The following is a 14523-nucleotide window of genomic DNA, read 5'->3' on the forward strand; positions in this document are numbered from 1 at the left end:
TTTTTTCCCCAAAATATTTTTAATAAATGCTACTATCTTCCTATTGTTTGCTGCTTGTATCTTGTGACCGTGCTAAATTCAATCATTAATTCTAGTAGTAGTTTTGCAGATTTCCCAGAATGAATTTTCTACAATCTAAATAACAAAGACCATTTTTTTTCTTTTTTCGGATCTTTTGCCTTTTACTTTCTTAATTGAAATGGCAAGGACCTCAGGTACAGTGTTAAATAGAAGTGACAATAGGCATTCTTGCCTCAGTTATAATCAAAGGTGGAAAAAATACTTGTCCATCATTAAGTATGATTTAGCTGTAGATTTTTTTTCATAGATGTCTTTCATCAGTTGGAGGATACTACCTACTTTTTCTAGATAACTCTCCTCTGAGAAGTTTCTACCATAAGTATATGTTGAATTTTGTCAAATAATTCTAATTCAATTACTGGTTTTCTTTTTAGCCTTTTAATATGGTTAATTACAGATTGATTTAACCAACCTTACCTCCCTGAAATAAGTACAACTTAATCTTGATGTATTACCCTTTTTCTTTTCTTTTTTTGCACAGTTGGATTTGATTTGCTAGTATTTTGTTAAGGATCTTTGCCATCTCTGCTCATGATGTTTATTGACTTGTAGATTTTTTTTCCCTGGAGGATGGATTCCTTTATAAGGCTTGGTTGTTAGTGTTATACTAACCTGATAAAATAAATTCAGTGGCTTATCCTTCTTTAGTTTCTGAAGAAGTTTGTGTAAGATTAGTGCTATTTTTCAATTGAAGGTATGATAGAATTCACTTAGTGAAACCACCTGCATCTGGGGGTTTCTTCTTGGGAAAGATTTTAATAACAAATTCAATTTCTTTGTTAGATAGAGGGTTATTCAGATATTCTGTTTCTCCTTGTATCAACTTTGGTAGGTTATATTTTTTCAGAAATTTATCTATGTTGTATAACTTAACAAATCTGTTGGCATTAACTTATTCCTAATAGTTTCTTATTAGTTCTCTAATGTTGGTAAGATATGTGGTGATAACTCCTTTGCCAATGATAATATTGGTTGTTCATGTTCTCACTCTTTTATCCTTGCCTAGTTTGACTCTGGGTTTGTCAATTTTGTTGATCTTTTCAAAGAAGCAATTTTTTGCTTTGTTAATATTCCTTACTGTTTTTCTCCTTTATTAATTTCTGCTCTTGTCTTTATTATTTATTTCCTTTATTTGTTTTGTGTTTGTTTATTTCCCTTATGATGTCACCTTTGACTCATGATTATTTAGAAGTGTTTAATTCCAATACTTGGGGTTTTCTTAATATTGTTTCTTACTGCTAATTTTAATTTTGTTAATGGTTAGAGAATATTCTGTGTGATTTGATCCTTGGAAATAACACTGTTTCATGGTGCAGCATATTTTCTATTTTAGTGAATGTATATCATACATTTGAAAAGAAAGTATATACTTCAGCTTATCGATGCATTGTAGTATATGTGTCAATTATATTGAGATGTATGGTGTTATTCAGATATTCTATGTTTTCACTAACATTTTTTGTCTAGTTTGTCAATTAATTGCTGAAAATGCATGCTGAAATCTCTTAATGTAATTGTGGAATTATTCCTTTCTCCCTTTAATTCAAAGTTATGGTTAATATATTTTCAGGTTCTATTATTAAGTACCTACATATTTATGATTTCATTTTTTCCTGATGTATTTTTTACCAATATTAAATTCTCTGCTTTATCACTGGTAACACTCTTTGTTATGAAGTCTAACTGATCAGTCTATTAACATCCACCCCAGCCTTCTAATGCTTACTGTTTCTATGGTATTATTTCTTTTTATCTGTTTGTTTTCAAATTATTTGTGTCTTCATATTTAAAAAGTGTCTTTTATAGGTAGCATATAATTGAATCTTGCTTTTTTATCTATTTTGTCAATCTGTCTTTTACTGAAATCCAGTTAACATTTAATTATTAATATGGTTGGATTTAGGTCTATTTTGTTTGTTTTATCCACTATTCTGCCTTAATTGATTTCTGTTGATCATTTGAATATGTATTTCATATTCCATTTTAAATTAGTTGCTGGGTTTTGGTGATATCTCTTTTTACTATCTTGTTAGTAGTTATATAGAAATTAGAATACACATACCTAACCTTTCACATTCTATTGTATCACTTCATTGTAAAATACAGAAAATATAAACCATATAGATCTCTTTAATTTTCTTCCACTGTTCCTTATGCAATTACTGTCATATAAATTATATCTGCATATATTTGTTGCCTCTCCCAATAATTTTATAATTTTTTCTATAAATACTTATATGTATTTTAAAGAATTAATGGAAAAAAGGTCCTATATATTTATTCAGATATTTACTATATGCCATTTCTGAAAATTCAATTTCCCTGTTATTATTGCCCTTCAGATTAAAAAACTTCCCTTATCATTTCTTCTGAGGCATGTCTTTGCCTGATACCTCTTAGTTTTTTGTTTTTTCTAAATGTCTTTACTTTTATTCCTGAAATTTTCACTGGATATAGAATTCTACGTTGACATTTCCTTCTTTCAGCATGCTAAAGTTATTCCACTCTTTTCTGTCCTCCATGGCTTCTGATGACCATCCTGTCATTATTGTCACCATTGTTCCCTTCTATTTAATAGGTTATTCTTCTCTACCTTCTTTCAAGATTTTTTTCTTTATCTTTGGTTTTCAACAGCTTGATTAGGAAGTATCTAGTCATGGTTTTCTTGACTTTTCAAGTTTCTTTTTTTCCTTTCTTTTCTTTTTTTTCTGGCCACACCTGTGGCATATGGAAGGTCCGAGGCTAGGGGTTGAATTGGAGCTACAGCTACACCACAGCCACAGCAATGCAGGATCCAAGCCTTGGCTGCAACCTACACCACAGCTCATGGCAACACTGGACCCCCAAACCCACTAAGCAAGGCCAGGGATCGAACCTACATCCTTATGGATACTAATTGGGTTAGTAACCCTCTGAGCCACAACAGGAACTCCCAAGAATGTTGATTTTTTTTTTTCAAAACAAGAATTAACCTGATTAAGCTCAGACTATATGTTCTAGCTCACCATCTGTGGGAAGTGATTCAAATCTTACTTCATTTATTTAATTCCTGGTGTGCTGGTTTGGATCCATTCCAACCTTAAGAAATTTATATCAGCTAATATCCAAAATATAAATAGCTCATATAATTTAATATCAAAAAAGACAACTCAATCAAGAATTGGGTGGAAGACTTAAATAGACATATCTGCAAAGAAGAAATACAGATGGCCAATAGACACATGAAAAGATGCTCAACATTGCTAATTATTAGAGAAATGCAAGTCAAACTACAATGAGGTATCACTCTTACCAGTCAGAATGGCCATCACTAAAAAGTCTACAAATAGCAAATGCTAGATAGTGTGTGAAGAAACAGGAACCCTCCTACACCGTTGGTGGAATGTAAATTGGTGTAGCCACTATGGAAAACAGTATGGAGGTTTCCTTAAAAACTAAAAATAGAACTACCATATGATCCAGTAATCCCCCACCTGGGTATATCCAGAAAAGATGAAAACTCTAATTTGAAAAGGTACATGCACCCCAGTGTTCATAGCAACCCTATTTACAATAGCCAGGACATAGAAACAACCCAGGCACTCATCAACAGATGATTGGTTTAAGAAGATGTGGTATACATGTAGGGTGGAATGTTGCTCAGCCATAAAAAAAGAACAAAATAATGCCATTTGCAACAATATGGATGAACCTAGAGAATGTCATACTAAGTGAAGTAAGTCAAAGAAAGGCAAACATTATATCACTTATATGTGAAATCTAAAAATTAATACAAATGAATCTATATAAAAAATAGAAACAGACTCAGAGACACAGAAAACAAACTTATGGTTACCAAAGTTGAAAGGGAGGGGGGAGGGATAAATGAGGAGCATGATTTTAACAGATACAAACTACTATATGTAAAATAGATAAGCAAAATGATTGACTGTATAGCACAGAGAACTATACTCAATATCTTGTAATAAGCTATAAAGGTAAAGAATTTGAAATATATATATATAACTGAATCACTTTGCTGTACACTTGAAACTAACACAACATTGTAAATCAACTATACTTCATATTAAAAAAAAGAACTTTATGCAACTCTGCCATTTTTCTAGCTCCTCCTCTGCCATTTTTCTCACTAGACCCAAGAGATGCCCCAGAAGCAAGACTGATTTTTATTCTGAATACCAAGTAGACCTTTTATATTTCTTTCTTTATCAAGCCAACTGAGCCATCTTCTGACTGTGTTTGTTTTACAAAGTGAGGCATGTAGGATATAGAAGAAAAGAAATAAGCCAAAGAGCCCTCCCCAAAGTGACAGGTTGGAGAATTGGTTGGCCTTTTCTATTACACACACAGTGAAATGTTGTCAAGTGCTATAAACCCTTCCTTCCTGAGAAATTGAGTCTACAGGCTGTTTCCGGCAAAGCCATAAGCAATTCAGAGAGTGGAAGGTGAATCCTGTAGGTGTGAGGTCTGTGTATGTAGAGGAGGCTCCCCTTCCAGCCTGTCTTATCTTTTCCCCATCAAGATTCTCTTCCTTCCCACAGCAGGAGACTACCTCCTCTGGCAGCAGCCACCCAGGCCTGCTGCCTGTCTCCCAGAGCCCTCCCCTTCCGGGCTCTCAGTTAGTGACTGCAGAGCTGTTAGCAGAGCTGAGGTTATGTATCTGATGCCCCACCCCTGACCTTCATCCCTGCAGGCCTCTCTGAACTTGGCCTGTGGCTTATATTGCAAATCTTCCTCTTAGAAGGTGTGAGGCTTCTGCACAGTCCTTTCATGACCAAAATAATAATGTTCATCATACTCAGAGTTCCTGCTGTGGTACAGTGGGTTAAGAATCCAACTGCAGGGACTTGGGTCACTGGGGAGGTTCAGGTTTGATCCCAGGTACAGTACAGTGGGCTAAAGGATCCAACATTGCCACAGCTGCAGCATAGATCACAGCTGTGGCTCAGATTCAGTCCCTGTCCTAGGAACTTCTATAGGCTGTGGGTGTGGCCATAAAATTAAAATCATCATCATCACTATCATCCTAATAACCACTGGTCATTGAGCACTTTCTGTTTACCAGTCACGGTGATAAGTATTTGACAAGCAGGGTTTCACCTGAGTCTTAGGACAACTCTACAGCATGCATGTTAATGTCATCTGCATTTCACAAAGGAAGAAGTGAGCCTTAAAAGGGGGATTCCTAAAGTCAGCCAGTCAATGGCCCTGCAGGTGAGCCTGGAAACTGAGGCTTTTTGCAAGATTCTGTTGGAGAAGTCAAGCCAAATTCTTCAGACTCATTTTTACCTACAGTTAAAGGCCATTTAATAATGGTCCCATAATTGTAGGTAGATGGCTTGGCAGTGCTATGTAGGTTCCACTGTCCCTAAGCATATGCAGAGTTGGCTGGCTGACCCACACTTGTCACAGCTCTCCCTTATCAGGTGTCATTGCCTTTGTCTTAAATTGGCAACCAATTTCTGTTACTGTCTTCTTGTTATTGAATGATACCTTACTGTTATTCAGCTTTATTACTATTATGTGTTCTCCTCTTAACCCTAGAGTGGGTGGTGAGATACACTGACATATTTTTACCTGTTATTTTCCCAAAAACTAGATTGAAGAAATGTATATATTATCCTGGGCTAAACCAAATGAAATTGCCCATATTCAACCATTTTTACCTTAGGTTAAACTCTATGAAACTGATGATTATATTCAACCATTTTTGAACTATAGATATAGCAGTTTCACATGGTCCAAACTAATAGTTCAAAAATAAATTGTTCTTACATTACTAGCTAGAAATAGTATGCATAATTACTTCCAAAATGCATGTACAGTTTACCTCATTGCTACTATTCTGCCTTTGAATTTGTGTTACCTAAATAATTTGCGACATACTACTATTATATATTGTGAGAAAATTTTGTTTGCATTTTTTCTATGATCCAAAATCTTGATCCTTTATGAGTTGTTCATTAATGTTTCTCTCTACTTATTTGTCATCATCTGATTCCTTTTTCCCTGTGAAGTAGGTATGGATGGGACATATGGACCTTGAGGTCTTTTGTGTCATTTAAACAGACCTTTGTCACAGAAACTTGAAAAGCACTGTTTAAAGGCTCAGGGGGGGAAATAACTATTAAAAAATAATAATAACAAAAAAGAAAGAAAAAACAAAGCTTCCAAATAAATAAATAAATAAAGGCTAAGGAAGTTTTTCAAGTCCCACAGCCAGTAAATGTGGATTAAGGATTCAGATCCAAGCCAGCTTGTCTCACAGATGGAGGATGTGATGCGTATTTTGGTAGATGGCCTCGGTTATACCTCTATGGCTTCCTGAACAAGAAAGCTGAGACTTCCTTGACTTCTCTTGGGAGAAATTAGGATGCCAGCATTTATTGAGTGCCTACTGTATGCCAGCCACTCTGTTCAAAATGTTAGGTCGAACATCATTGAAATCCACAATAAACCCTCTGAGGTTGGTATCATTTAGTCATACAGGTGGAGAAATAGACTCACAGGCTTGAACACTACCTCATTGTTGCAGAACCAGAAGGTAGGAGGTGAGAGCAGAAAGCAAACTTCAAAACTCATTCAATTGTTCACCGTACTGCCTTTTCTTTTTTCCTGCCCCACATCTTAAACCTTCCGCCTTTATATTCATTATCAAATCCTACTGGTTCGATCTCTAAAATGGCACTGAAATCTGTCTCTCCACCACCAGTGCGCTAACACTGTCTCTCCCAGTTGTAGACAAATGCAGCAGCCTCCTAGCCCTCTCTCTGCATCAGATCTTACCCATCCCACCACATGGCCTCCAATTTTCCCCATAATCCATACACAGATCTGATCATGATCTGCCTCTTCAATGGCCCTGCAGTGCTTGCAGAGTGTAAAAAAACAATCCAGCTTTCTAAACAATTTTTCTTACCTTCCTGGCCTTGTCTACCAATGCTCTCTACCCCCAACCCCCACCCCACTGACTCTCCTGTTCCCTCTAAGATGCATGACCTTTCCAATTCAGCTCCTGGTCTTCCGTGTCCTTGCTACTCAGGGAACCTGGAGGGACTTGTTTGTTTGGTTTAATCTACCTGCCCATTCTCCACCTGGCAAATTCTTTTTTCTCAAGGCCAATTCCAATGTCAGTGCTTGAGGGAGAATCATCCCAGACTCTCCATGGCACTTTCTAGCTCCTCCTCTTTATATCTATGGGACTTTGTACACATTTTTAATTAGGTAGTTTATGTGGAATGATAGCTAACTTCTAGAATGTCTAATCTATTTTTCCCTCATGATAATGAGCCCACAGGGGGTAAAGATCACATTGTATTTATCTTTGGATTGCTGGTATTCAGAAAAATGTCTGGCACAGGTCAGTACTCAATAAATGTTTATTAACATACAAATAATCTCTTGTGCCCATAAGAGCATACCGAGAGGCTGTTGGGTACAGCAGATTGAAAACTGGACTGGGAGAAAGGATGCTGGGATTCTAGTCTGGGCTCACCCACCAAATGGCTGTGTTACCAGGGAGAGCACTGATCTGGGTCTCATCTCCCCACCAGTAAAGCTGGGCGACTTCTGGATACACCTCCAAGGCTTCCATCCAATGATGCAAAAGATTGATGGTTCATCCCTAAAAATATCTCTTTTTCTCACCAAAAGGGGAAGACCTTTTACCTTTTCTAAGGAGATTCATGGCACGCAACCAGGAGCCTCTAACCCAAACCTCTGTCATCAAGCTCAAGGAACAGGACTTTTACTCCTTGCGGGATCATTGCCTAAAAAGAGGCGTGCTATTTGAGGATGAGACGTTTCCTGCTGACACTTATTCCATAGGTCTACAGCTGCTCAAGGGCAAGAACCTCTCCAGCCTAAGCTGGATACGCCCCAAGGTAAGTGAGACTCCCCCCCACCCAGGAACACACCCAACTCCAGCTCCTGGGCCCTCTGAGCTGCCTTCCATGGTACCTCCCCCTGAAGGGATGGTCCAGAGACATGCTTTTCAGGGATGGCCCAAACCAAACTAGGAGACTGAAATTCATCTGGTCCCTTAGCTGCAGTGCTCTATCCTCAGAGGGATGGAAAGACCCTGAACCAGGACGCAGGACCCCCTGGGTTCTAAACCAGTTCTAACACAGCATGACACTGAGTTACATGCCTCAATGTTCCCATGTGAAAAATGGACAAGCATGGATATGATGATGGTAGTAGCTGGGGGTCTCTTCAGTCTCCGTGAATGAGCCCATCTGTCAGTCTTCACCTTTCTTTATTCTCTTCAGGTATCACTATCTTTATCTTTTTTCTTTCCCTGTTAGAATTTACTCAAAAGGAAGACAATATGTCAGTCACTTACACAATAGGATGAATTTAAACAAATGTCTTGCCTCTCTCGTTTATATTGCATTTTTGAACTTGCAAAAGCTGATCACCTATAAAAGAATTTTAGACATGAGCTATAAAATTAGGGAGGTATTTGGGGCAATGTTCAACCCTGCCCTTGACTCCTCCACCCCAGCATATGACCACTAACGCCACCTTGTAGTCAGGTAAGCCCTGTTGGTTTTTGTAGAACTATCCCAGTTTTAGGGCCTGAAACTCCAAGAAAAATTTCTCAGCCCACTCAATATGCTCATAATCTTATCAGGTCCTTTGATTCAAAGGATCCAGGTAAGAGCCACTATGAGGGCCCTGATGCTTAAACCTCCTGTTCATGCTTCCAAAAGCAAAGAGAAGAACCTAGAATAAGAGGAAAGAATATAATGTCTAGTAAACTAATGGTTACATCAGTTGCTAATGTGGATTAAACACCACATGCCCTGGGGAACAAAGTCAGTAAAGCCAGATTACATCATACAGAATAGATTATTATCTTTTTGCTGCCCCTGCGGCATATGGAAATTCCCGGGCCAGGGATCAAATCTGAGCACAGCTGCAGTCTACACCACAGCTGCTGCAGCATCAGATCCTTAATCATAACTGTGCCAGGCTGGGGATCAAACCAGCACTGCCAGAGACAAACTGGATCATAACCCACTGCGCCACAGGGAGAATTACCAGAATGGGTATTTTCTGATGACCTGGAACAAGATGTCAACTCTGGAGGTACCAACTCTTGTCCTAACCCAGGACTGATTTGTGGCTTTGGGGAAGAGGAGGGTTAGTGGGGATCAGGTATATCCTAGGATGCTGCTTTAGGTGAAGAGGAAGGTGCCTCAGGCTTCTAAGATCCATCTAACCAGCCAGAGGCAGTAAGTCCCCAATAATGACACCCTTTCTCTGGCCTTCACTCCTCAGGAGAACAGAGCAGAGAACTCTATTTAAAGCTTGGAAAGATTATATTTTTCTTCCTTTGTTATTTTCAGATGAGATTCTTTTAGAATGCTTTTTTTCACAAGGTACTGAGCAATAGATGTGAGACCATATTTATAGTGTCGAAGAATTTATAACATTTTTATTTAGACAGGGTTGAGAGTTTTTAATTATCTAATTCTAGCAACTTCTCCACTTGTGATGTCTTTGAGGGTCAAAGAGAAACTGAGGCAAACGGAAATGAAATCATTCACAAGGAATCATGCCAAGAGTCCAAGATAGAGGCAGCCAGAGGCCAAATATATTTTACTTCCAGTCTTCTTCTCATCTAAAAGCTTACCCATCCAAAAACTCTACTGAGGGTCATTTTTCACTCCAACATTTCTTTTAAACTTGAATGTGGCTATGTCATATTTCTTTATGTTCCTCACCACAATTGGCTGCACCTACACTTGTATAATATTTTCCAGAGCTTTCCACATGTCTTCTCTTTGTTTCCTTTGTTCATTCCCAATTTTATAAGAGAACAGTTCAGACAGGTGATGTGACTTGCACAGTGTGACACAGTTTGTGAGGGAAAGATTCAGGAGTTAGACTAAAATTCCTGGCTTCCCATGCTGCCCTTTTCCTCACATAGGATTGTGTGCCTATAACACTCTGTTGGATTTGGATAAATGAATGAGTGAGTGAATGGCTCTGTCCACAGGTGCCTGGCATGGGTTTCAAACTCCATATATGTAATAGAGAATTGTTGGGTTGGCTTCTTTTCCAAGTAAGATGGTAAAGGAGAAAGCCAGTGTCTTCACCCCTTCACCGTGGTGCTGTCTCCTACTGCCATGGCTCACAGCTGTGACTGCAAGGAGCCTGAGAAGAGGAGCCCCAGCCAGTATGGCCCAATCCAATGGCCAAAACTTACGCAGTGCTGACCACATGACAGTCCTGGCTTTAGGTGTTTTGACTCTTCACAATAACTCTATGAGGAGGTACCATTATTAGCCCGTTTTATAGATGAGAAACTGAAATAGAGGTTTAAGTGACCTGCCCAAAGTATTAGAGTTGGGATTTAAACCCTGGGGTCTGATTCTGAAACCTCCCATAAAGCTTCATTCATAAGCACATGGTATGTTTTGGATTCCTCTTTGCTGCTAATAATATTTTATGCACTAGTAGGATCTCCTACCTCATCTGGGTAGCCAGGAATCCATCTATGTCTAGTTTCTTCCTTTTTTTCCATTTTTTTTTAGGTGAAAAGAATAAGGATTAAAAATGGTACCAGTACCAGAGTTCCCATCATGGCTCAGTGGTTAGCAAACCCACCTAGTAACCGTGAGGTTGCCGGTTCAATCCCTGACCTTGCTTAGTGGGTTAAGGATCCAGTGTTGCCGTGAGCAGTGGTGTAGGTCGCAGACATGGCTTGGATCCTGTGTTGCTGTGGCTATGGCATAGGCCAGCAGCTACAGCTCCAATTCAGCCCCTAACCTGGGAACCTCCATATGCTAAGGCTGCACCCTAAAAAGACAAAAAAAAATGGTACAGTACCTAACAAGATTATTTTAAGGAATAAATGACAACAATATTTAGCACATTTTCTAGCACATTGTAAGCACTTACTAAACACCAGCTATTGTTGCTATGAGTTTGGGAGGGATGGCCCAGGGTAGCAGGCACAGGGGCCATCACTTGGATTCTTTGGGCTTTCAAAGTCCAGACTTCTCAGTTCAGCCCTCAGCCAAGTTCAGTAAATGCTTTTAGGGAGAAATATGGGTCAAAGGAAACCATCTGGGAGGCCGGGGGTACCCTGGCAGGGAATGTGGATAGTCTGCCTTTCACTACATTCTGCTGCCTTTCACTACTTTTAGAAGTTTGCCTCCCAATCTAAAGCTTGCACCGAGCCTGATCAAAGGCCCAAATGTTATTTCCTAAACTTCATTTATGCAGTGGCTGAGCTGGCACCAAGTCTCCTTAGGCCATCTCTGCATTCTAGGCTTTGCTAGACAATAGGAGAGCTTCATGGTTACCATTCTACCTTGAGTGCACAGTCCAACTCGGTAGGTTCAACAACAGTGCAAGAGTCGGGGACGTGAAACTAGGCTTGGCTTTCTACACCTCATGAAGAAGAAAGGTTGTTTGATATCTCATGGTTCATGTTCTTTCTCTCTCCTTTTGCTTGCTTCTCCCTTCTTCTCACCCTCCCTCCTCTAACAATTAACCTAATTCATTCAGCTGTGGTAGAAGCTCCTTCTGTTGCCCCCTTCAGCTTCTCTGGATTTAAGGAATGTCTAACCTACTCCCCCTACCAGCAGGCAATCAGGTTCTTCAAAAGCCCATAACATGTGCAAAAGCCATGGAGCAAATGGCACTGACAGAACCCAACTCCTCATCTGCCTGGATGCTTCCTGTAGCCCCAGTCTTAGCAAGAAACAAGGCTGAGAATTACACTTAGATGTGGAGACTCTATTATGATTCCCTGAATTAAATTTGGTACTTAGAGTCATTTTCTTCTAAAAATTTTATTTCATGGATAATGACAAATTCCATTTATCAAGCATGTACATAGACTAGGTATTAATCTAAGTACATTATATACAGCATTTTCATTTAATTACTATAACAGGCCTATGAGGTAGATGCTATTATCCTCATTCAATAGATCACTGTCCAGTAGAACTTTGTACAGTGATGGAAAAGGCCTTTCGGCCAATACCATAGCCACTAGTCACAGAGTGGTATTGAGCAATTGAAATGTGGCTAACGTGACTGAGGTATAGATGTTTAATTAATTTAAATATAAGTAGCCAATATGGCTTATGGCAATCATAATTGGAGGGTGCAGAATCGTAGATGTAGATTTTCACAGTAGAGCTGCCAATGTGTCAGACTGGGGAATTAAAATTTCATCTTTGTCTCTGTTCTTTAGTGAAAAACATTTCACTGCTCAACTGCAGAATGGGCTTTGGGCCCAAAACATGTTGCCTGATGGGGGCTTAGCACCCAGATCCACTGTGGATTCTGGCCTGTGGCTGTCTCAGCATGAGGTGTCACCTACCCAGGCAACAAGGTTCATCTTCCAAATAGCCAGGGCAGAGTTTCTGAAAGGATCATTTACTAGAAATGATTCACCTTGGGACCAACATGAGTTATTCCAGAAAGGAAGGGGTTAACAGAGTGGCACTGTGCATGTAGGTTGTGTGAAGGCAACAGGTAACAGAAGGCAAGAGGAAGAGACCATGCCAACACAGCCAACTGCCATTGAGCCAAAGAACTTTGATTCCAATAAAGCACAGCTCTCCAGCAAAAATAGAAAGGGGAGTGACGCTTCCACCTGGCCCAGCCTGAACTCTGGCCACCCTCTGAAAGGGCCTGTGTCTGAACACACCAGCACACTAAACCTGGTGCTTCCTCATCCCAGAGCAGCACACCATCTGGGGGAGGGCATGAAGAGCCTTTGGAAAGAATGCAGGAATCGCAGTCTAAAACCTGCGAAGTGATGTCACATTAAAAAGAGCCACCTCCAGTGCCTGGTTTGGTACCACTTCAGATATGGGGATGAGTATGGGAAGGGAAGAGGGATAGGGAGAGAAGAGGGGTCATGATCTCTTATAGAACATAACTAACAGGAACTCTATAGAGACATCATATTGATATATTTATTGTGAGGAATTGGCACACAATTATGCAGGCTGAGACACCCCCACAATCTGCTATCTGCAAGCTGGACACCTAGGAAAGCCAACGGTGTGGTTTAGTCCAAGTGGGAAGCCTTGAGACCTGGGGGAGGCTGTGGGACGGAGGGTGATGGTGTCCTAGGAAAGAAGACCAGTGTCCCAGCTGAGCATTCAGGCAGAGAAGGGTGATTTCTCCTTTCCTCTACCTTTCGTTCCATTCAGGCTCTCAATAGTCAGCATGATGCTCAGCCACTTTGGAGAGGGCAGTTGTCTTTACTGAGTCCACTGACTCAAATGCTAATTTTATCTGGAAACACTCTTACACACATCTGGGCACCCCATGAGCCCACTGGGTTGACACATAAAATGAACCATCACAGCTTCCTTCAGGACCAGTGATGCTGCAGAGACCCCCAAAGGCCAGTCCATCTCACAGAATCAGAAAACCCTGAAGACCCTGCTTGCTGGTATGGTCCATGGGGAAGGGACAATGGAGGCAGAGTGCCTGATTCATAGCCTGCTTCCTGCAGGATCTAGAATAAATCTCTCAACCCCTCTGAACCTATTCCTTGCCCTGGCTGAGCCTCAAAATCACCTGGGGAGCTGTTTGAATCCCGAACTCCAACTTCAGTTGACCTAGTAAATCCAAGTTGTGGGAAGTGGCATCCTGCAGTTTTTGCAAAGCTCCCAAGTGATCCTGAGTCACACTCAAGGTGGTGACCCTGCCCATCGTCAGTCTTATCACACTCGCTCACTGCCCTGTGCCCAGCCCACCTGGTGACAGGGGACCTGCCCAAATCCAAGGTATTTTTATCTTCCTAACCATCTTGACCTATTTTCTCTATGGGTCTGGTCTCAGTAAGTTAGCCCGGCAGATTGAAATGTTTCTGGGTATAATTTCTGTCTCTCCCTTTGTTTTTGCTCTTTTTGGATCACCCAGGACCCTCTAAAGCCCAGAATGAGGAAGGGACAGGCAGCTCAGGACAGGAGACAACAAGGCTAGTTTTATGCCCAGCTTTGATGCAGCTAGTTCTAGGGTTTGCCATTGACAATTGATTGGAAGTAATTATCACTTAATTTTCATGACATTAAAGTAGGCTAATTAAATAAAATTTTGGTTTTTTTCATTTTTCATTTTATTATTTTGGTAAACCAGAGGAAGCAGTTATGCATTTATCAAATCCCTTCATGGCATTTATTGGAAGGATATCAGTTGTTTCTCCTTTGGCCCATGTAAATGCCATTTTATAGCATTAGCTATGGCAAACCTTACCTGATGATAGTGGGTTAGTTGTATGATTTATTGTTGATTCATTTGTGGGATATTTATTTTGGTATATTTCCATATAAATGGTAGCAGGATTCTTTTCAACACTGAAACTGTAAGCAACATAGGAAATGCTTATTCCCTCCAAGTTTGAGAGAACAAAGCACAACATACTGTTTCAAAGGTATTCATTTTCATGTTATTTACCAA

The 14523-nt window shown here is 40.0% G+C and overlaps 1 protein-coding gene across 2 annotated transcripts in view; it reads left to right on the top strand.

Moving 5' to 3' along the window:
- CAPN13 (calpain 13) overlaps positions 1-14523 on the top strand; it is a 90377-nt gene that overhangs the window by 12672 nt on the left and 63182 nt on the right. For both annotated transcript variants that reach the window (XM_021087660.1, XM_021087661.1), the window contains exon 2: positions 7735-7964. In XM_021087660.1, the coding sequence (XP_020943319.1) occupies positions 7767-7964 (198 nt within the window). In that variant the 5' untranslated portion in view covers positions 7735-7766. The remainder of the gene's footprint in view (positions 1-7734; positions 7965-14523) is intronic.

The sequence above is a fragment of the Sus scrofa genome, chromosome 3, assembly GCF_000003025.6.
Source record: "Sus scrofa isolate TJ Tabasco breed Duroc chromosome 3, Sscrofa11.1, whole genome shotgun sequence".
NCBI lineage: Eukaryota > Metazoa > Chordata > Mammalia > Artiodactyla > Suidae > Sus > Sus scrofa.